This window comes from Ambystoma mexicanum, chromosome 4q, assembly GCF_040938575.1.
Source record: "Ambystoma mexicanum isolate Mex_15411 chromosome 4q, UKY_AmexF1_1, whole genome shotgun sequence".
Taxonomy (NCBI): Eukaryota; Metazoa; Chordata; class Amphibia; order Caudata; family Ambystomatidae; genus Ambystoma; species Ambystoma mexicanum.
This window is the reverse complement of record NC_090928.1, coordinates 974,518,040-974,539,349: the sequence shown is the minus strand read 5'-3', so window position 1 is coordinate 974,539,349 and position 21,310 is coordinate 974,518,040. Positions and strand designations below refer to the sequence as shown.

The 21,310-nt window shown below is 46.4% G+C and overlaps 1 protein-coding gene across 1 annotated transcript in view; it reads left to right on the top strand.

Annotated features, from left to right (window-relative positions):
* PACC1 (proton activated chloride channel 1) overlaps positions 1 to 21,310 on the top strand; it is a 304,382-nt gene that overhangs the window by 105,687 nt on the left and 177,385 nt on the right. The window contains exon 4 of the mRNA XM_069608530.1: positions 6,488 to 6,642. Coding sequence (XP_069464631.1) covers positions 6,488 to 6,642 — 155 coding nt within the window. The remainder of the gene's footprint in view (positions 1 to 6,487; positions 6,643 to 21,310) is intronic.

The following is a 21,310-nucleotide window of genomic DNA, read 5'->3' as shown; positions in this document are numbered from 1 at the left end:
AACACAATGGGCCTCATCACGAGTTGGGCGGTAACGCTGGCGCTATTAGCGCGATTAGCGCCGGCGCTAATAGCCCTACCGCCAAATCCCCGGCGCTATTGGTGCCGGATCACGGGTTTGGCAGAAGGGTTATTGCTCATTCCCCATTGGGCCCATTCGGGAATTCCTCATTCCCCATTTGGGCCCAATGGGGAAAATTTGCGCTATTACCGCAATGTTGCAGCGGATTTCCTACTTGAGAGCTGGGGGGAAATCCGCCAAAGCCATGATCTGGTGGACCCTTAAATGCGGCGGTAATAGCACTACCGCCGCATTTAAGGGTTACCGCCAGACTCGTGATGAGGCCCAATGTCCCTGCAGGACTGTGTCACAAGGAAGAGTTCTACAGTTCCTGCCAACTGTTTGTAATGTTGTGCCAAGTAACACCCCCAATGTGATAGTACATAAACATATTAGTGTTTGCCTATGATATGCTATATAAACTGGCAGGAGGGTGGGGGCGGGGGAGAGAGCGCCTTGTGCCGGCTACCTGAACACTTGACTGCCGCATGCTGTTTTTGCCTGCTGATAACTCTGTATGCTGTGTATTTGCGATATAAATGCATGAAGCTTGACTTACCACCCGGCTGTCTGATCTCCTTATTTGCTGCAAAAGGAGGTTGGCCGAGGGGGGCCTTATCTTGGCCACCACAGCTCTTTCTGCACACCTTCACCTCCAGCAACTTTCCAAACACCCTCCACTATCCCTGTGTCCTACCCTCCTTTATACTCTGTTTTGCCTTCTGGGGCAATTATGTGACCGGAAGTAAAATGGGAGTACATGTGAATTCTTAGTGGCAGATTAAAGTTATGGTTTCGCAATTATGTGACCGTGAGTAAAATGGGAGCACATGTGAATTCTTAGTGGCAGATTAATGTTATGGTTTCTTGGGGTTTTGGCCACCCTGCCAACCAGGTGTACATTTTGGTCTAATCATTGTTTCAATAGTCTGTGACTCCACAGACTGAAGCTATGTATGAGGGAGCCCCATATTGAAGTCAGGCAGCACTGTCTTTGCAGCCACCAGACTCTTCAATAGATCCCTCAGGCTTCTCCGTACTTGTTTAACTCTAACCACAGTTACCCGGCATTGTGGAGCGGGTAACTTCCCATTACCCAATGTCTCCAGGACTGTCTCCGTAAGCTGCTTTTATGGGACCTGGTCACATTCCTATACTCACCAATGGGCATTGAGCAGCATCAAGGGCAGTATCCTACTGAGCTGAACAAAACCCTGACCAGCTCAGAACATGGCATGATAACCTGTTCTGTGGTTGTTTCCACTTTGAGATGAGTTTGCAGCACACACTTTTTGCTCACTGTACCTTTCACAGATGGGAAATAACCATTTGCATATCAGTCTTGGTCCCGCCCACATGGGCAGTGCAGCACCAAAATGTTATGGCATCACCCTTCTGAACGAGAGTACCAACAGCAACCCCATACACGTGTTTCAGCCTTGTTGGGCCTCATCAGTGAGGTGGAGCTATGCCTCTCTGAGCACAGTGAGCAGGGAGTCCACGTCTGGGTTCCCCCAGGTAACTCAGGGTGACCAACCCCAAGTTCCTTGCAAATATTTCATAAAAGGCAGCAGGCGCTCCTCTCCAGAAAGAACATGGCATGATAACCTGTCAGTCATTCCAACCAACTTGTGTGAGTGACTAAGCCCTGGTTGAGCAAAGATCCCTAGCGCACCCGAAAAACGTGTTACTCTAAGGAGCCTTTTACCAACTCGCCTAACAAGGTTGAAGACTTCTGGGTTCCTTCTAGGCGAGACTGGCTCTTTGTCCCCACACAACAAATCCAGGATCCAGGTAACCAATGTGCGATCAACAGTTAGTGGCACAAAGCCATGGTTTATCTGGGATATTCCCCTCCTGTCTCCAACCTTTGTGCGGATAGAGGGGCCCAAGACCTTTTTTTTAACACTGATCTGCATCTCCAGTTTCTTCTGGCAGCCTGCAAAGATGCTGTCCAAGTTTACCAGCTGGATGGCTACTTTTGGGCTGCAGAGGTTAAAGAAATGTAAACGCATGAAAATACGTGGTCTTTTGGTGTGGCGAACCCCCATAAACCATGGGGTTGCTGCAAGATTCTGTAGGGAAGAAACAGGCCATTGAGACCTGGACTGTCCTCCCTTCTCATTAGCCTGTTAGAGAGGTGTCGGAGAGAAGAGGGGCGGGGGAGATGAGCCACAAAATCTCTTGTCTGATTTTGGAGGTAGGGGGGGGGCAGCTAGCGAAGTGACCAAGGGGACCGGACACTCCTCCAAACCAGAGTATGCTGGGCCTGGGAGCAGTAAGGGAGGATCTCCTATTCACCCCCACTAAGCCTCCCATAGGGCAGGGGACAGGTGGACCATAGAAGGAGGTGGCTGAAGGAAGCAAGGAGGAGGTGGGATATGAGATGATGGAGAAAGTCAAGATGAAGATTTGGTACAAATCAGATGGAGGTGGCAGGAGGAGATTAGAAGACCATTGGAGGTCAACATTTTGAGAAGATCAGCAGGAGCAAGTAGAGATAATCTAGGAAGGGTCAAGGAGGCTGGATGTGCCAAGGCAATAGGTAGGAGAAAGACCCAGACCCATGGTGGGAGTTGGTATCTGAAAATTCAGTGTCGAGGAGGGTCAGGACCAAAATAGAGAGGCATCTAGGAGTGGAGAGTGCTAGGCTCTAGAAAGTTAGGGACTCTTCTCTGAGTCTTTGAAAAAACTGAATGCACTTCAGGCTCCTTGATTCTACTGAACACTCCTGGGAATGACGTTTGAAGACGACACCATCCCCTACAAAGTTTCTTACTTCCCTGAAGACAAAACTAGGAGCTTAAGCCTGATGGACCGGCAGAGAGAAAAGAGTGTGAGAAACACTGAAGCCCGATTGTTACTGGGAGAACAACAAGGGCATAAGCTGGAGGTCGCGCTGGGAGAAAGCAGAGGGTAAAGCAACCCTGAAACACGACCTAGATTTATCAAAAGGGCCTTCTAACGGAAATCAAAGACGAGACACGCATCCTTTCTCATTCTGAAGTTGATGACACTTTGGGACATTTTGGGACCTAACGTTCTTTTTACGTTGACTATCCTGAACCGCTTTCGTTTTTGTCATTTTGCCGTCTCTTGCTGAAACCCTCAAAAAGTCTTTGTTCTCAGAGATTGTCTTCATCCGATTTCTGAACCATATCAGCCTTGTGACAGGTAGTTGTGAAGAACCCTGTTGTGAGGATTAGCTTTGAAGAACGCTTGGGAGTGGGGTGATTCTCAGTTGCATGGCTAAATCGGCATTCAACATCCATGTGTTCAGCCATTCACATTTTGAAAGGCCTTAGCAAACCGTGTCAGAGTGGGACTTAAGTACTCATGTGATCAACCTTTTACATGATGCCAACCCTCGGGCATGTAGGGTTGTATAGGAGAGGAAATGAGGACAACCGTAAAGTATGTGCTGTGCATTTGATATCGGATTAAGGCTGGTTTTTCGAATTTCAGAAGAGATGCAAAGCTTCAATAAGACATTTCAATATATACTTCTGCCAGAATGTGGTCCTGTATGGTAGCTACCAACATGAGGAGCATAATGTTGCAGCAGCTCTGTTGTTTCACCTTGTTCTCAAGCCAGGTGATGAATTCAAGGCATCGAAGTGGAGATTTGAGTGGAAGTTAATAGCAGCTCCTGGGTATCGGCCATCACCATGGGATAGTGTGCAGCAAATCTAACTTCCACTTATGATGCAAACTATAATTCTTTGTCCGTTTATATAGGACCCATTGCGGTTTAGTTGTCTTCTAGTGGTTTCTTAATGCATGTTTATTCATTTTTCAAAATCCACTTAATTATTATACATTTGCATGGCAACAGTTTGTTTGGGGGGGGGGAGCAAGCCCTTAGTTTCAGTTGGTCTCAAGTTAACCCGGATCCTCTAGGCAACAAGAATGAGCAAAACTTCTCCCAGCTATTTCGATCTCTGTGTACTAATTTTTCCATTTGGCTGCTGCTAGTTTTCACTTATCCAACATTGGACGTCTGGTAGACATTGTGCCTCATTCTGAGTCTGGTGGTATTTGTAGTGGAAATGCTGGCAAATACGGCTACTGTTACTTCCACTCGGTTTGGCGGTAAATCTGCCAAATTACAAGTGAGGCAACAACATTGTTGGTCCCCATTTTCGGAATCCACTGGGCTCCTAGGCGATTCTGGAGGAATTGCAGCGAGCAATAATCCCATGTTCTAGTTCCCACAAATATTGCTGTTAAAGCACTTGACTGGTGGAACTTCCTGCACGTTAAGGCAAAGTCAGAATTCAGTGGTGCTGTAAAACTGGCAGTAGTTTTGTCACTGCCAAAATTGTACTGCATCTCTGAACTCAGAATGGGGGAAATTGGCCTAAAGCATGAGCTGGTTGGGTGTCCTCTTCTGTTTGATACACATCTTGGTAGCATCAGTGTAGGATTGAAAGTTGAAATCCATGGAATGAACAAAGGTATGCAGTATTCCTTGCTAAAAAGGATTTGAATGTTAATTGTGGCCCCTGCGGGTGATCTATTCCAGTGGTAGGGATGATCAGTCACAGTTGTATGAATTGTATGACTTACTGGATCAATCGAACCCATTTTACTGTCTTTGGATTTATGTTGGTTACAATGTACAGTAGATGAAGTTACGAGGAATGGTCCACCGTGTGAAATGCATCTTTTAAGCCCCGTAGAAGCAAGGCTGTGCCTCATTCATCCATGATGGTCAAGAATATCTCTCAGATGGAGAATAGTACTCTCTCAGCCCATGTGTATTTCATAATCCTACTTGATGCTGATGGAGAATGGCATTGCTTCCAAATGTTATTAGAGTTGTTGAACAACCACCTTTTTCAACCACTTGACCTTGCAGATCAACCATGTGATTGACTGGTTGTTCAGGGTTCGAGTTGAATTTATTTTGTAGATGGTAAGGGTGTTATGTTGTTTTACACTTCATCTATCTTTTTGTTCCCTGTTCGACCGGCAATCTTCAAAATCCCATCAGGTCTGTTTTGTTGCTCTTTCCTCGTGTTCTTTTTAGATCGTTGTACCCTTGCAGGTAAATAGCATTCTGTTGTTTTGTCCTTTCCACGCATGTCTTCTGCATCCTCTCCTGCCCTGCTCACCGTCATCCTGATGGGGAGGCCCCTCCTGCCCCGAGATTTCCAAGTTGCCACCTGTCTATGCACTAATATTTCCTGGGGCCGCTACTCCCTGGTTTGCCATCTTCATAATAGGGGAGGGGCTTTCCCGCCCTGCACTCAGAAGTTCCTTCTCCCTCTTTGTTGTTTACCAAGTGTCATATGGCAGGAGACATTCATTTTCAATCCTTCTTTAAGGTAGCATTGACAAATACTGGTCAGTATACTTATTGTCTGGCACGCCTCTGGTCAAACCTACCTCCATGGAGTATTGCTTTGCCAGTTCCTAATCGAGTTTGCCACCCATTACCACATTGTGCTTCACCCCCGTTGGCCTTCCCCTTGTGTTCCCTATTCAACCATTCTCCTTTTCTATGTTGCTGCCCTCCACCCTTCCTATGTTTTCTTTCTCCGGAATTGTCACCTGTGTGCCACCAAAACAGAGAAGATGATTATTATATAAAGTGCAAAATTATTGGCTATGTCAATGCTGTTCTTAAACTGCAATTCCTTGTCCAGACAGTAAGTGGCGGACATTGCTTGATTTCATAACAGAAAAGTAACATTAAAGAGCAACATGTTCGTACGACCTTGAGGTCGCCCATCCTCAGACACCTGTGTGCAATATCTATGCACAGGTTCGAATCCCAGCTGTGGGATACATTTAGTATCATTAAATGATGCAATAACCGCCATTGTTACAGCACTTCCTGCTGGATTCGTCCTGCTTCTAACAGTCTTATTACACATTTGCAGTTTAGTTTTGTAGTAAATGTTCATTTAGCTAACCATGCGTAATCCATGACATCGTGCAGGATGTCCATAAGGAGTACTTAAGGGTTTTGAGAATTGAATTTTGATGTTTGTGCCTGTCTCTCACTAAATGCCATTGACAACAAGCTCTCTGCTGCGTTCAGTAAACTGGAATGTCTCTTGGAGTGACAGATGCATGGTTTGTGCATGTTTTTGTCATATTAGTAGATGCGTGACTTTTATTTAGCTAACGTTGGTTGTCTTGTCCATTTACAATTTTCTCCATCAGCAAGAGTTCTTAATATACTGCTTTGTTGTTTTTCATGACCTGTTGTATTTTCTAATAAATGCTTTGTTTGCTGATCATGAATCCTGGCTTTTGCAGTCTGGTACACGTATATTTTGTATTTTCCGACTTGTTCTTAAGACTTCAGTACTGTATTCTTATTTGTTGTACACATTGTAGGTTAGCTAATAAAGTAACTTCAGAATAAAGTCTGTGGTTGCCCTTTACAGTTTCCCTCGTGTCTTTTTTGGAACAGGCATTGCACTTTACCCAGGAAAGGCAACACTGCTGAGCTGCAGGCACCATTATTACGATCACATCCCACCTTTGAGGAACCCAGGGCAACCAGAAGCAATTGATTGTACCACCGAGAGAATCGCCTACACTGATCCCTTCACCAACCAGACCATGGTAAGAAAAACACTGTGATCCAAATACTCCTAATTGACAAACATGTTGCCTAGTATACAAACACAAAACATTATTTGAACCATGCACGGGGAATATGATAATTAGAACTATCGCTGAGTGAGTATGTGAGGTCATTAATAGCAAACTGATGCGCGGCGATACCATCAAGTGGTACTTTCATAGAGCATAATTCTCTCTCTACAGCGTATCTCAAATGTATGCAAAGTGACTAAAAAAGCTTCATAATAAGAATCATTAAACTCCTTACATCAGCTAGTAACATTCACCCCCTCAGCAGTTGTTTATGTCTGTCTTCTTGGGTTCTCCAGCAAACATGAAAACCAAAGGAGGACTGCTCGTTATACTGACGACTTTGAGCTTGAAGCAGCTTGTCACTGAACCCACTTTCAGCAAAAGGAACACTACATTGGGTGCTTACTGCATTTTCCTTGTTGACTGGCTGCCACCATTAGACAAAAACTAAACTGGCCATGCTGCTATATCCAACAGGGCTAAACTGTATTGTGATGCCACTATTGTGTGGTAATGAGACTACTGACACACTAAGGTACCTCTATAGCAACTAGGGACATAAGAATGTAATGTCTGGGTATCTTGCTATCTTGTAACATTGATGAATTCTTACAATGAATGAAAAATCAACTTGATTCATTGAGTAGCTCGGGGTAAACGGTAACTATGGCAGATCATTGTCGTCATATGACACCCATTGGACCGGGATTGAAATTATTAGTTTCTTCACATTTGCATTACCACCAGAACATTATAAGTCTTCCTTGTTCTGACACAAATGATAGACTTGTTCAATGACCTCTAGTATGCATTCCTGTATGACATCGAGCCGCATATAAAGAGATGAGGAATGCTCACTTTCACCCCTTATATAATCGGTTATATAATGAGAGATGGGAACTATTATGTGTGATTGTTTCACTTAGGGCATTAAAAGCCCACACTCCACTTGAAGAGCAGTGTATTACAGGCATCCTTGCCACCCTTATTTACCATATCGAAATTGGTTAGTCCTCCATTTAACATCAGAATCTTCATGTTTAAGCCGTTCACAAAATGTTTGGCCAACCTTTTCGATATTCATTTTCAGAACATTTGTTGCACACTGATCTTTTGTACTATAAACATTGCGCGGCATGCAGCGCAATGATACAATGGTGGCCATCTTTTTGGCTTAGATTGCCGGTTGAAGATCATGAGCGGTTTCCTCAACACCTCGTGGTGAGAGAGGTTAGTTTCTATGGGGACATCACTTTTCTTGGTTACTTTAGTTTTTGGATTTGTTGCTGTATTTTTATTGCAGCATATCACAATTGGCTAATTTCCCATAGGTTAATCCATCATTTTCTGAACTTTGAAGAGAATGTTCTTTTACACATTTAGCATACTGTTGTAGACCAGATTACTAGATAAGACATTACAATTGTTTTACTAATACTGAGCACTTAAGTACGATTTGTTGTTTCCTTGACACTAGTTAGGACATCATTTTACAACACAATATGGAACGTTGTCCTTTCAGGGTGTTGACACAGAAGGACAGGACCTTGCATTAGCTTGACAGAGTTGAACCACAAGTAAAGCTTTGGGGTGACACATTTAAGTTTTTCTTTTACTGTATGGTAGTCATATCTCCCTCGATGTATTTGAAATGTATTTACCTTTTGTCACATCGACCCTTTTGAAGTGGGTTTGGATTAGGCCTGTTGTGCCTGCTAAATCTTGGGGAGCTTTTTTAGCTAAGGCCATTCTGCCCCTTATGGTTATTACTTTACTGAGAGATTTAAGCACAGTTTACATATTAGCTCTGCATATATCCACAGATTAGATACAGCTCCAAGCAAGTGATCTAGGAGTGCTTTTTGGAAGATTGTCCCAGCTTCGACAATTTGTAGAATTTTGACACGAGGTGATTTACCAAGCCTACTTTGTACTATTGATTGTCATACATCTTTTTTGTTGTATATCGAACTGCTTTGAATGTCTATTGTTTGTTTTTTGTGGTTATTTACAGAACCTGTTAATATTGATACCCCTGATGAAGAGAATTATTTCTCGAAATGCTTTGGGTTCACCTGTCTTTTTTTTAAAAGTAAATACATTTTTTTTTAATGAATTGAATATTATATGAAGTGTCATATTTTAAGATTGGGTGTTTATCTACCATACTTCAATATTGTACACCAAATTGTCTATTATTTGACCTTCTTTACAATTTGGCTTGTTTAGCCATAGACCCACTGGGAGTGCCCTAATCGGGAATTTTCTTTGTTCCTGCTTCTATATCCACCCAGGTGCATCAAACCAGCACTAATACTGTGGCCAACAAAGACCTACCAGAAAAACCCACTGCCCATCAAGTACGTTTCCACAGACTCACTGGGCGAAGACCTCATCTTCCTCATCCGATACATAAACACCCTAGACACACTTTGCCTCACGTTGATGAACACTGTGAAGCAAATGGCGCTTTTCAAGTAACGATGGCACACACAAACTGTATGAAGTAAAGGAAAGACTTTTATGTATTATTTCACTAAGCCTTCTGGTTATAAGTATCCTCGATTTTCCTAAAAGCAGATTGTTAGTTGTTACATCCTGCGCTTAAACTCTTCCTTGGCTTTATGGCTCTCTGCACCAAGCAGCAAGTACCAATTATGGTGTTCCTTCTTGATCTATGACCAATCAACAACCGGCCACAGATTGCTTCTCACTGCTCTAGGAAGAGCATCTTGTGGAAGGCAAGGTGAACATACAGGGAACACGTTCCTGCTTCATATACTCTGGCTGCAATGGAAACCTTGATTTTTAGTAGACCGGGCAGCAAATTAGAAACTGCTTTGGCACTGCAAAACAATGACCACTGTACCTTTTTTAGTTTTTATTGATTTTTACTTAGCCATTTTGCTGGCTTAGGTCAAGCATACATCCCCCTTTCATAGGTACCGACTTTGTATTGCAAAATTATTTTTCCATGCAATGTTATTTGGGTGTACCTTAAAACCTTTTAGTCCCTCTGGGTATCCTTGGAGAGGGCCTGAAATCCTCCCAGCTACTGGCAAGAGCATGTTGCAGTATGGGAAGGTACTCTATACATGTAGATACTGCTATGAGAAGTATCGAGGTTACAAGGGATTGCTTTAAAAAAAAAGTGGAGAATAGTTATTTGATCTACAGCACGCTCCAAAGGTCCTTGAGCAGACATGGCAAAGGAAAGGCCGCAAAATCCTAAATAGCCAAACATCAACTAATTTAGTTCTTATTAGATAATGAAGAGGTACCGGGTGTGGCAACATAATCTTCCTTCTACAGGGACCCCATCCCACCACCGCAGTGTGTGCCACACCATCGTTGACCTTCAAGAATAGGAAGATGTGCTGGTCATGAACACGGAAAGTCCCATTGACTGCTAAGTGGGTGAGGTGGCCGCATGATAACTGCTCCAAAGCAGCCGGCATTCTATACATCCAATCAAGCCCCAAAAAACAAGCATGAACACTCTTGGAATGATTTAACTGCAGCTGGATTACAAACCTAACCCATTTGCTTATAAGCTAAAACAGCAGCAACGCAAGGAGGAACTGGCCCACTATGACGGAGCTGCAGCAGAAGTAAACCTATGGTAACAACGACGAGACATGCTATTGCCACAATGGTCCATAAGTCCATCTGTTAGAAAGGAGCTGAAACTCCAGAGGCTGCCAAAGTCCCAGAGTTTTAACTGGTCCTGGCCTCCTTTTAACCTATTTCTAGAGAGACCAGATAAACCACGATGTGCAAAAGGAAGTTTTGAATTTGGTGTGTGCACTTTCTTGTGCATGCACTCTAGTATTGGGTAACCCAGGATAGTTTTTTTGCACCTTTTTTTTCTAATTTACTTCTATCAACATTTTCAGATAACGAGACGCATCATACACATCTCTTATAACCTGATTGCTTTCCTCCCCCTGAATCCATTACTTAGCGATAACCATTGAAACATCAATATTTTTTACCCCACATCTGCAATATATTAACAATGCACAATCAAGAAATGAATGTGCGCAACTATATTTAAAATCACTCTCCTGTGCCTTCTGATCTGCTCGAAGGACAACAAGTTCTTAACGACTAGAAGTGACTCCTGGCTGCCCACTTAACTTTACATCCTTTGTCCCACCAACAAGGGTGGGAAATGGATCTGTGTATTTGCATGGAACTGGGACCATTCTGTGTCTAACTTCCGTGTAGTTTCATAAACATTTGCAAGCTTTTCCCAAAAATCGAATTCCTAAACTTTGAGAAACCACTTCTTCTTCATGAGGCTATACATTTTCTTCCACACGACGGCAAAGCAAGCTGACAACCGCATAGCATGAAAAGCATGAAGAAGAGCATGTGCACATTGTCATCTTCTGGTGGGGACCAAGAACCACACTAAAGGTATCTGTTTAGTATCCCCATCTAGAGACTTTATCTGTGACATGACCTCCCACCAATAGCTTCTAGCATATTTATAGCCCCCAAATGTGCCCATGCATACCCACCACACCCATTCCCACCAGCATAATACCACGATCTAACTGTTTGCTAGCATGCAATTTGTACTGGCAAGAGACGGATATTAAAGGTCTTGTCACACAAAGCCCCCATAGCTTGTCGGAAGTAGGGCATCCCAGGTTGCCCCCCCACTGTAACCTAACTAGATCCTTAATATTATCCAGAATCATTCCCCTATAAAGAAGAGCGATCAGGCCATAAGTGTCCAGGAATCTTTCAAAACGAGGAAGTGGCCTCTTCAATTTATCCCCACGCTTCACATATGTTGTAGTCCATTCAACTGTCAATTTAACAATACCAAAAGGTGCCCAATTCCTAGATCTTTCTCTAATTTATGAATGCCACCCTCCTCAGTTGTCCTACTCTCCCTACTCCTGCCTCAAACCAAAAGCTGAGTGAGCCTGCAATAATATTCCAAATAGGTAAGGGCTCATATGCAACAGAATGGAGACAGCTATGTGGACAGATATTACCTACCTCCTACTCGTAAGTCCCGTCCCCTTTAATCTATATTGCATGGGCGTCCCTTCCAAGGGACTGGAGACAGAACCTTTTTCACTAGAAAAAAACCATCCCTTTTTAAATTTAGAGGCGCGCAGGGCGTGGCCCAGGGAGCATGCGCTGCCCTGACTCTGCCCTCTGGCGCCACACCTCAGTCCCCTTTTCCGCGTCGACGGGAACGGGCCGAATCCACCAGCGCTCCTGGGTTTGGCTTCGGCCATGTATTTCCACGCGCAGATACTTCTTCTCTTTGTCTTTTCTTTGTCTTATCTATCATTCAGGTACTCGGTCCGCTCCTCCCCGGCACATGTCGACTTCCACAGGGTTCAGCAGGTGTCCATCCTGCAATGGGCTCTTCCCGCCTTCAGACTCCCATGCCCTCTGCCTACGTTGCTTTGGCCCAGACCACGGCGTGTGACTCGCTGTCCTCAAAGGCGCTGAAGAACAGACTAGCCAGGTGGAGGGAGCTCTTCCAGAGGTCGCCTCCAGAGGATCTGAAGAACTTCGTGAAGCATCGAACCAGGCCCAAGGTAGGGCCAATATTTTGTAGTGCACCCCGCAAGGGAGACTCCTTCCCAGGGACTCTTCCGCGCACCGGCCAGGTCCTTCTACCGGCACGTGCCCCGAGGCTGCTACAGTTACCTGCCTTCGGGTCGAGGGGTCCTCGGATCCTCCCGGGCTCAGTGTTGAGGGACCAGAGGGCTCTTGTACTGGGTCTACAAGCGAGAGGCTACGCCCTGCTACTGGCACAATGGCTGAGGGGATACGCCCTATTACCGGCAACACGTCTGAGGGGCCACGCCCTCCAGTACGTCCAAGGGGGTGCCTAAATGTAGCTCTGTTGACCCCCGGGGCAAGGGTGTCACACCTACCGGGCCGAGGCCAGAGGAGCAGTTTAGGCCTTGTGATCCACACGCAAGAGTCTTGAACCAGGCCGGGCCCTGGAGGCTGAGCAACACGTCACAGGCACGTGGCAGGCAGCTCGACAAAATTCCCACCGTGCCAGAAATGGGCACCCGTCCGACGCCATTCTACGAATTCAGCGAAGAACGAGTGTTGAGGTGGGACTGACCTCAACCAGGTACGTGGCCTACAGTCTACCCTTCATTTGCACAGGGCAACTTTCCTTTGCGTCCATACGAACCAGGTACACAGCGGCTCCAGCAGCCCCCCGCTACACCGTCGGTACCCCCTGCCACCTCTTTGGCCAGTGAGGAAATGCTCTTCGAGACGTTTCCTGGCCTCATGAGGTCTCCTGGGGGTTATCATCAAAGATGCAGCCAGGGAAATCCTCCCCCGCCATGCTAGAGGCACTACAGACGCCTTCATCGGGCCCCCAGCCCTGGTGCAGCTGCCTCCTCCGGCTCCACAGCCAACTCCGTAGCCAACTCCGCAATCTCTGCCGCCTCCTCAGCATCCCGCTGCAGTCACTGTACCGCAGCCTCCGGCGCCATCTACCCCTCCTCCTCCACAAGATCCTCCAGATCCGCAGGATATGGGCGAACACGCCATACTCAGCCAGGGTCTTCCATGAACGTCTTGCTGGCCTGGCGGAGTATCTGGGCCTCCCCCAACCAGCCAGCTGAGGGGGTTCTGGCTGAAGTCCTCATAAGACACCCCTCTGCCAACACGGGGAGTCCACTGCAAACGGATGTAGTCTCCCTGGCCAAGAAGGGTTGGCTCAAGCCCCACTCAGTCCAGCCGGTCAACCGACACCTGGACGCCAAGTACAGGCAGATGGAGGGGGATACACTCTTGCACTCGACCCATCCTCAGCCACACTCCTTGGTGATCGCTGCGGCATCACTATACTCCAAGCCTCAGTCGTCCTCAGCCTCCTTCTCTGCGGCGCTGCTAGGCAAGGAAGAGAAGATCTTGGAGGCGTACAGCAAGAAGATCTACTCCAACGCCTCCTTGCAACTGCATCAGCCCAACGCAGATGCCATGCTGGCAGCCGCCAACCAACGGTTATGGCGGGAAATCGCAGACTTTCTCCTCGAACTACCCACCCAATGCCAATCTAGCTTTAAGGTGGGGCTAGCAGAGGCCAAGCTTGTGGTGCAGGACCTCATGGAATCCACAGTGGCGCATATCGATACCTCAGGCCGTGCCATCTGCATTTCCACGGACATGAGGAGAACAGCCGGGCTCCGAGTAACGAAGATCAACCCGGATGTCCAGGAGCGCATTCTAGATCTACCGTTCGAGGGGGTGGCGCCTCTTCTACTCCTCTACGGACGAAGAGCTGGACAGGAAGAACAGCTCACAAACGGCGAAGTCTTTATCCATTCTTACTAAAACCATACCCAAATCATACACCCAATCTCAGCAGCGCTCAGAAGGGTTGTACATGCGGAGGGTTCCGCGGCTTCCAGGAATGCAGATCCAGGCACCGGACCGCTCGCTCTCTGAACCGGCTCAAACAACAAAAGGGGGAGAGGAGTAAGGTGTTTTTCCAGTCCCCCTCCTCAGCCTCTGAGGGAAAGAAGGCATGACATGCCCCTTCGGGTCCACGTGTCTCCGGTGGGGGGCAGGCTTGCTCTCCATGCACAATTCTGGTGCCAGAATTTTGCGTACCCCTGGATCCTCTAGTATCCACGGGGTACCGCCTTCCTATCCCAGCCTCTCCTCCCTCCTCCCTCCTCCCCTCCATTCCCACAGGTTGGGACAGCAACTCCTTTGGCTGAGAAACGATCGCTCGTAGAGAGCCAGGCAGTGGAGGAAGTTCCAGCCTCCCAGCGAGGCTTTGGCTTCTACTCAAGTTTTTCGCCATTCAGAAGAAGAATCAGGCAGACCTGAGAGTTGTGCTGGACCTTTCCACCCTCAACCTCTCCTTAACCCCTGCAAAAATTGAAGATGGTTACGCCAGCTTTTATAGCGGAGACTTTGGACAAGGAAGACTGGATGTGATCCCTGGACCTGAAGGACGCGTACAAACACGTCCCAATTTGGCAGCCCCATCATTCTTTCCTACGGTTCAGAATCATGGGCTACCATTTCCAATACAAAGTCCTTCCGTTTGGCCTCAACTCGGCCCCCAGGGTCTTTACCAGGCTCATGAACGCTGTTGCGGCCCTCCTCAGAGCGCAGGGCCTCCACTTATACCCAAACCTTGATGACTGGCTTGTCAGGGCTACATCTCCGGAAGCGGTTCACCACTCGTCCCATGCCCTTATGAACTCACTCTACGACCTGGGCTTCTCGCTCAACCTCAAGAAGACACAGCTGCTTCCTACGCAGACTCTGACATTCCTGGGACTCATTTGGGACACATGCTCTGAGAGGGCTTTCCCTTCGGAAGACGAGATCTCGGCTATCAAGAGGGGCCACCACCCATTTCCTCAGCAGAGAGGTGACCTCAGCATGGTGGTACCAACATCTTGTGGGTCTACTAGCGGCAGTTCTGCTAGCCGTGCCGCACACGAGACTAAGGATGAGAAGGATTCAGCTGCACTTCGCGGCCTCGTGGAATCGGGAGCGGGGCTCGCAATCCAAGAGGATCAACGTTCCTCTATCTCTCCCCTAGGACCTAACTTGGTGGTCCAGGGACTGCAACCTACGAATGGGCAAGCCCTTTCGGCCACCCTCTCTGCAGGCCACCATCACCACAGACTCCTCGCTCGAGGGCTGGGGGGGCCACCCTGGGCGAGCTCTTGGTCCACGGCACCTAGACACGACAGGAGCAGGAATACCACATCAATTGGTTGGAGCTAAACGCCATCTGGCTAGCACTCTGAGCATTCCTACCACTTCTCAAGAGCAAGGTTGTCCTCATCCAGACAGACAACTCGACCAGCATGTACTACGTCAACACGCAGGGAGGCACCAGATCCCCTCCTCTGTGCAGACTGGCTATCAGCATGTGGGAATGGGCCCTGGAAAACTAAATTTACCTCTTGGCAGTTCACCTCCCGGGGGAATCAAACCTGAAGGCGGACAGGGTCAGCAGGCTGGGAGCGGACTATTACGAGTGGCAGCTAAGCGACCTTGCAACTCAGGAGATCTACAACAGGTGGGGTCATCCCCACGTGGATCTCTTTGCCACCTGGCACAACAAGAAGTGTCCCCAGTTCACATCCTGGCAAGGCCAGGGCCCGGCTCTCTGGGCGATGCATTTCACCTCCAGTGGACTGGCATGAAAGCATACGCCTTTTCGCCCACTCCTTTGACCCACAGGGTAATTTGCAAGATCAAGGAGTCTCACCAACTCCTCATCATTCTGATCGCTCCATGGTGGCCAGCCAGGCCATGATTCTCGGAGCGCCTCAGCCTCTCGGAGGTGCCACCTGTACACCGTCCGACGGGCCCAGCACATCTTCTGGCACAGCAGGGGGGCAGAATCCTCCACCCCGCGCCAGGGAAACTAGCCCTCACAGCGTGGTACCTGAGCAGGTAACGCTTCGGCACCTTAGCCTCTCGCAGGCCAATCTGGAGATCATGCAGGGCGCCAGGAGCAAAGCCACCAGGGCCCAGTACAAAAGCAAATGGACCAGGTTCATATGATACAGTATGGAGGAAAGGGGACGGGGGAATGTAAGAGTAATTATAAGTTACTCACCCTAGTGACTAACGTACTCTTAGTCCATAGTCCCCTTCAGGGTCGGATTGGCCCCTCGGCCCGTGGCCGGGCCAAAATGGTCCCTGGGGAGTGGGGACCGGTTTCTGGCCATGCCTGGGCCGGTTTGGAAGACACTTTTTAAAAAAAAAAAATCCTTTTATCATTCTTAGGTCGATAAATGAGTACCAACACAGATTAGGTGATACTGTATGCATATTTGTTCTAATAAAAAGAGCTTAAGCGTAAATGCTATACAATAACATATTATTATTTGGCCTTGTACGTCTGCTTGGATTCACAGTAATTTAGTGTACTTAGGGACAATGCTATTTGATGCCACTTCCTGTTTTGTCAAGGGGTGAAAGGCTGTGTTTCATTGCTTCCTGTGATGTCACTTTGGGGTGGGGTCAAATGACATCACTTCCGGTGATGTCATCAGAAGTCAAGGGTCGTGAGGCGAGGGGTGGGCCACTTTTTATTGGGTGACCGGGCCTATTTCTTTTCCCAGTCCGACCCTGGTCCCCTTTCCTCCATACGTCCCACCAACCCGCCCCCTAATAATACTGGTGTCATTAGGCAATGTTAAATCTATTGTCGATGCGTCAATAGGGACTGAGGTGTGGCGCCGGAGAGCAGAGTCAGAGCAGCGCATGCTCCCTGGGCCGCGCCCCAGCGCGCCTCTAAATGTAAAGGGGAAGAAGGTTTTTTCTGGTGAAAAAGGATCCATCTCCAGTCTCTTGGAAGGGACGTCCATACAGTATAGTACATTAGTCATTACAGTGAGTAACTTATGATTTTTCTTTGTTTTCTAACCAATGCCACAGTCGATTATTTTATAAAATGATCCACGATAATCCTTATTTGTGCAGCCCTATAGTATTCCAGGAAATCAGGCTGGCTTACTCTCGCATCATATTTGGGAAATGTTAGTGAAGACTAAGATGCCCGGTTTCATCTATTCCCAAAGAAAAACGCATGTCAACCTCTTTATATCTTGAAACCAAGGCTTTGGAACCTTTGAAAGCATGAATGAAGGAGGATAAGATGGTTTTATATGGCTCAATTATGCGGACCCAAATGCCTCGAGGCACCGGTCAACCATTAAGTTAAGATGAAAAGGGAAACGATGGCATGGCACATAAAGTATGTAGGAAAAAAAAATATTCCTTGTTTTCCCTGAACAAAGATAACAGGCTTTCTATTTGAAGGTCACTAGAAGGGATATTCCCTAACTTGAAAGCCTGGACTGGTTCTTTTCCAAGGGGGCATCACTGTTGGTCCCTGCTATCCTGAGTAGTGTATATGTGCAGGAGTATATAAGGTGGCATTTTTCTTCAAATAGCCAAGAGAAGCAAAGCCTAGGCAAAACATTGCTTTCAGTTGCAACTAGCATTCCCATCCAAGACTCCTTAAGCAAGCACCTATGTATGCGACTTTTGCCATAGCGTGGAACATTTACCTTTTTATAGAGCACCCAACCCCCAGTTGACTATTGATCCATACTTCCAGATAACAAATTCTATCTCTCAATGTTTTAAATTTAAAGGATTATGGGACTTAAAGACTTTCGTTGGAAGGGTAACTAACCCATTGGCATGACAAAGACTTTGGTTCCTCTCTATGCCCAATGGAGCCGAAATCGATATCAACAGATCTGTAAAGTTGATTTATACAGCATCCACAAAGAGTTGGATTTTGTACTCCCTTGAACAGCTTCATATCCCTTAATAGAGACACCTAGCGGCTTTATTACTAGGACAAATAAGAGTGGACAAAAGGGCCCCCTGGCAAGTCATCTGCCCCATGGGGACGGTATACAGTCTGTATAACAAATTTAATAACAAATGAATATATAACGAAAAGAAGAACGAAAATGTATGTTGCGTGGGATAAAGCACAAATCTTGTGGGGAAACAGTTGGGGTGGGTTTTTAGCTATGGGAAATGGTGGTTTGGGAGGTCGACCCCCCACTCCCCCAAAAATGTTTAAAAAAACATTTTGTTATTTATTGTCGTTATTTTACTTTCTTTTACTTTCTTTATATGTTCAGTTGATATTGAATGATTTGTTATAAAGACATGTAACCCATGCAACATACCTGCCTGCACTCCATTCACCACAGCCATAGTGTTTTGGGAGGAATACAGTTTGCCAATCCAATTCAGCCTCTATTGTGCAGAAGACCGTTGGTTGTTTAACCCTCCAAAGCTAGAGATTTAAAGTTTTATGAATATTTTCAGCCTTTTGTTGCAAATGCCACCTGGTCTTTGCAATTATGTGCCGTAGGAACGCAACTAATCCAGTGGCCAATATTCTTGTAAGGATCTTCGCATTACCATTGTTGAGATGGATTTTCAGACTCAGCCCTGTGAACAGATTCTGAGAGGCCACCCTATTCTGGTGAGCAGAGAAAGACACTAAATGTCTAGCTAAACTCTTATCAAGGTAGCGTGACTGAACACACGCACACACACACAGCATTCCTAATAACACAACATAGGCAGAATGTATAAAAACAGTTCTATTTATTTAGGCTTTGGACAACTCTTATCAGTCAACAGTTAAAGGTACGCATCTCACTAAACATACACTGCTAATATTTCACATATTTGCACATTCACTATTGGGGTGCTCTGGATACAGAGCCCCATTGTTTTACTTTTTAACACAATGAGGTCTACAATGGAGCACTGTAGTTTAGCAAAGTCAGTGAAGAAAAGACAAGATAAGTAATAAACCTATTTGAGACGTAATACGCCAAAAGAAAGGAGTTGAAACACAATACACAGAGCATCATTCCGAGTGCGCGGTAAGGGGTTAACGGCGCCGGTAAGGATGCCGATGCCGTTAACCCCTTACCGCCACATGTCGAGGTCCTTTAGCGGGTCCCGTTAAAGGACCAGGGAGCTAAAATTAGCTCCCTCCCCATTCCCATCCCCGGTAAAACCAGCCATCCTTAGCGGGACCCGCTAAAGGACCAGGGAGCTAATATTAGCTCCCTCCCAATTCCCATTAAGCCCTAAGGCGGCTCAAATGGGAATGGGGATGGCTTCCCTGAATGGGGACTTACCAGGTCCTCCAAGGTTGGAATGACCCGGTAAATCCCCATTCAGGGAAACTGGACCCGAGTTTGGAGGCAGCCATGCCGCAAACAGTGGCATGGCTACCTCCAAACTCTTAACGAGGCCAACAGTCTTATAATTATAAGGTTCTACACTTTTCCTTACTGGAAAAGATGGTACTTAGTGTGCTTAAAGTCACAATACAACCCTTTGCAGTAAGGGTTTTGGAAGTTAAAAACAGTACAAATAAAGTTCTTAGGAAGTCTGCACACAATCCCTCCACCTTAGAGGATGCCCAAGAGGGATCCTTGACTAGAACTCCACTGATAATGGTCAGGAAAGGGAGAGGTACGCCCATTAAACCCTATGAAGGTGGGGGCGTGTGGGGTAGAAACGAGTATCTTAACTATTAGGTAGATTTTACAATGTTATGCCAAATCTCCTTCACCTGTGAAACCCCCACCACCTTTTGCTGGACTTGTGGATTTTTTTTGTCTATATTTCTGGGTGAGTGGGAACTTTTTTCCACACTCACTCCTTTTACTCCAACTATGTGAGTAATTTTTGTGTCTCTCGATACTTTATTTATGGAGCCATTCTTTCCTCCAACTTTATAGGCATTTTCTGCTACACACGACACTCTGTGCCGTGTAGCAGGGAGCCCCTTGGGCTTCCCTTTTTATTTCTAGAGTTTGAATGGTGCATGGGTGGTGTTTGGCTGGGTTCCTGGATAAAAGACTTGGATACTGAAGCTGAAGACAAGCTGACCACTGGAGCCGAAGAAACGATGAGGAAGAGGAGAGACGCTCTTAGTCGCTTCCGGACAAGCGGAGATGCCTTCTGTGTAACTGCTGCTGTGCGGCCCCCTCCCGAATCGACCGGGCAGTAACTGTTCTTCTGGTGTGCTGGAAGGCTTTCCACTCGACGGCTGCTGCAAAATCACTTCCAGTGTCCCTTCTTTCGTCAGAGGACCAAGAATTCAGTGACTGGGTCCTGTAGCTGCTGCATCATGAGGTTGTCTTCTTCACTGCTGAGGTACTGTGGGATTCGAGGCAATACCTACCCAGAATCGTTCTGTTGCTCCTGTGTGGCTAGGGTGGTTATTCACGCGTTAGGGTGTTCACCCATACAAGTTTGCCGAGACGTAACGCTGGTGCGCATTCAGGGAGCCTTCTACGAAGTCCCTGAACACTTTTAACTACATAAAGCCTAGTACGTACTTATTACAGAAGAATCCTCGAACTACTTTTCAGCTGCTTGTGCCTTATCCTGTTCGGTCTACAACAGGCCAATGATGCCCAGTGTCCCCCTCAGATTCTGAGACAGTCCTATACCTAGTTAGGGAAGGATGCTAAAGCGTAAGGCCTCTCTAAATAAATTATTACAAGTTTTAAAAAGGCCTTACCTGCTTATGTTGGTCTTGTAACTTCATTTTATTCCTGAAAAGAATATTTTACAAAGTTTACTAGAAAGTGGTTTTTACTTGCCTTGAATTGCATACTGCCATTCTGTAAGTCTTTTACCGTGTGGTTTACTTACCAGAAGTATTGCATTGGTTTTCTATTGTGTTTACTTATTGTGATAGTACTTACTTTTCTGAAGAATTCTCTTTGCCTGTCTATATATAAAATAAAACATTTTTACACAACTCCCAGAGTGTATAAGTGTTTATTTGGACCATATGTATGCTCCACGTGCTTTGTACCTTCCTACAACCTTCTCTCCCTCATAAGATAAGCCTGGCTGCTCTGCCATAGCTACCCTTAACTTGAGTGGTACAGGCCTATACTAAGAGCTGGAGTTCTGTATTGCCAAGTAGAGTCTTATAAAGTCCTAAATAGATGGACTTTGGCTAAACTCCCTAACATTAAATCACGCCCTGTAATCTGATTGGCTCTGAGATCACTTCAGAGGTTCCGGGATTTGCTGGGCCCCCATGTTTCATGTCTTAGTTCTGTTGGTGCGGTCTAGGGGT